Source organism: Gracilinanus agilis, chromosome 4 (assembly GCF_016433145.1).
Source record: "Gracilinanus agilis isolate LMUSP501 chromosome 4, AgileGrace, whole genome shotgun sequence".
NCBI classification, from domain to species: domain Eukaryota; kingdom Metazoa; phylum Chordata; class Mammalia; order Didelphimorphia; family Didelphidae; genus Gracilinanus; species Gracilinanus agilis.
In genome coordinates, this window is record NC_058133.1 from 289,346,591 (window position 1) to 289,347,941 (window position 1,351).

The window sequence follows — 1,351 nt, forward strand, 5'->3', positions numbered from 1 at the left end:
TCCTCCTCCTTTTCTTACACCCCCCTCTCTCTCCCTCTTTCCCTCTCTCTCTCCTCCTCCTCCTCCGCCACCTCCTCCTCTTCCTCTCTCTCCCTTCCTCCCTCCCATTTTCTAAATATCCAACATCCTTTGACATTTACCTTTTCATAAGCAGCAAAATATCTGGTTTTGGCTTTGTTGGCAATTTCAAGAAGTCTTTGTTTTTGCTCTTCTGGTTTTAAGAAGGGATAGAGTATGATCAGTTCCATCAGATCCATCGTTCCTTCTGTATACATAATAATCCTACCAAAAAAAAAAAAAAGAGTAGTTAGTGTTTTGCTTCCTTGACTTCCCCAGCCACGCATTCAGAAGTCACTCTTCTTGAACTATAGCAGCAAGGATGCCTGGCATCCTGCTTTCTCACAAAGGCTATACCTTTTAAAAAGGAAAGGTGCTTTGTGAAGTCAAAGAACTATTTTTTTTACAAATCCTCTCAAACTTATAAAAAAGAATGCTATCCACCTCCAGAGAAAGAACTGTTGGAGTAGGAATGCAGATCAAAGCATACAATTTTTCACTTTACTTTATTTGGGTTTTTGTTCTGGGGTTTTGGTTTTATAAAGATTAAAATGAATAATGTGGAAATTGGTTTTGTGTGATAATACATGTATAACCTAGATCAAATTACTTGTCAGCTCTGGGAAGGGGGAGGGAAGGAGACAATTTGGATCATATAACTTCAGAAAACTTATGTGAAAATTTCCTTTTCCATGTAATTGGTTATAAACGAATAAACAAACAAACAAATAAATAAAGATGTGCTTTTTAAAAAAAGCCTCCCAAAAAGTCTGTCACTAACCAGGAAGAGTAATTCATTTTCCATCCTCCCAGCCTAGCTCTGCTAAATTTCAGTTTTCTATCTACCAAAGAAGAAAAGCAACTAGGGGCAGCTAGGTGGTTCACTAGATAAATACAGCACCAGGCCTGGAGATGGGCGATCTTGGATTCAAATCTGGCTTCAGTTGTGTGACCCTAGGAGGGTCATTTAACCCCAATTGCCTAGCCCTTACCCCTCTTCTTTCTTGGAAGCAATACTCAGTATTGATTCTAAGCCAGAAGTTAAGGGTTTATTTATTTATTCAATTACTTTCACACAATACATATTTCCATATTATGCATGCAGTAACAGAAGACACTTATCATACATGTAATAAAACTCTCAAGAAAGAAATAAAGTGGAAGATGGCATGCTTTGATCTGCAATCAGATTCCAAGAGTTCAGAAAGTAAAAGTAAAAAAGAAAGAAAGAAAGAAAGAAAGGAAGAAAGGAAGAAAGAAAGAAAGAAAGAAAGAAAGAAAGAAAGAAAGAAAG

The 1,351-nt window shown here is 37.2% G+C and overlaps 1 protein-coding gene across 2 annotated transcripts in view; it reads right to left on the minus strand.

Moving 5' to 3' along the window:
- LOC123247053 (glutathione S-transferase-like) overlaps nucleotides 1-1,351 on the minus strand; it is a 14,185-nt gene that overhangs the window by 5,803 nt on the left and 7,031 nt on the right. For both annotated transcript variants that reach the window (XM_044675851.1, XM_044675850.1), the window contains one exon: nucleotides 141-282. In XM_044675851.1, the coding sequence (XP_044531786.1) occupies nucleotides 141-282 (142 nt within the window). The remainder of the gene's footprint in view (nucleotides 1-140; nucleotides 283-1,351) is intronic.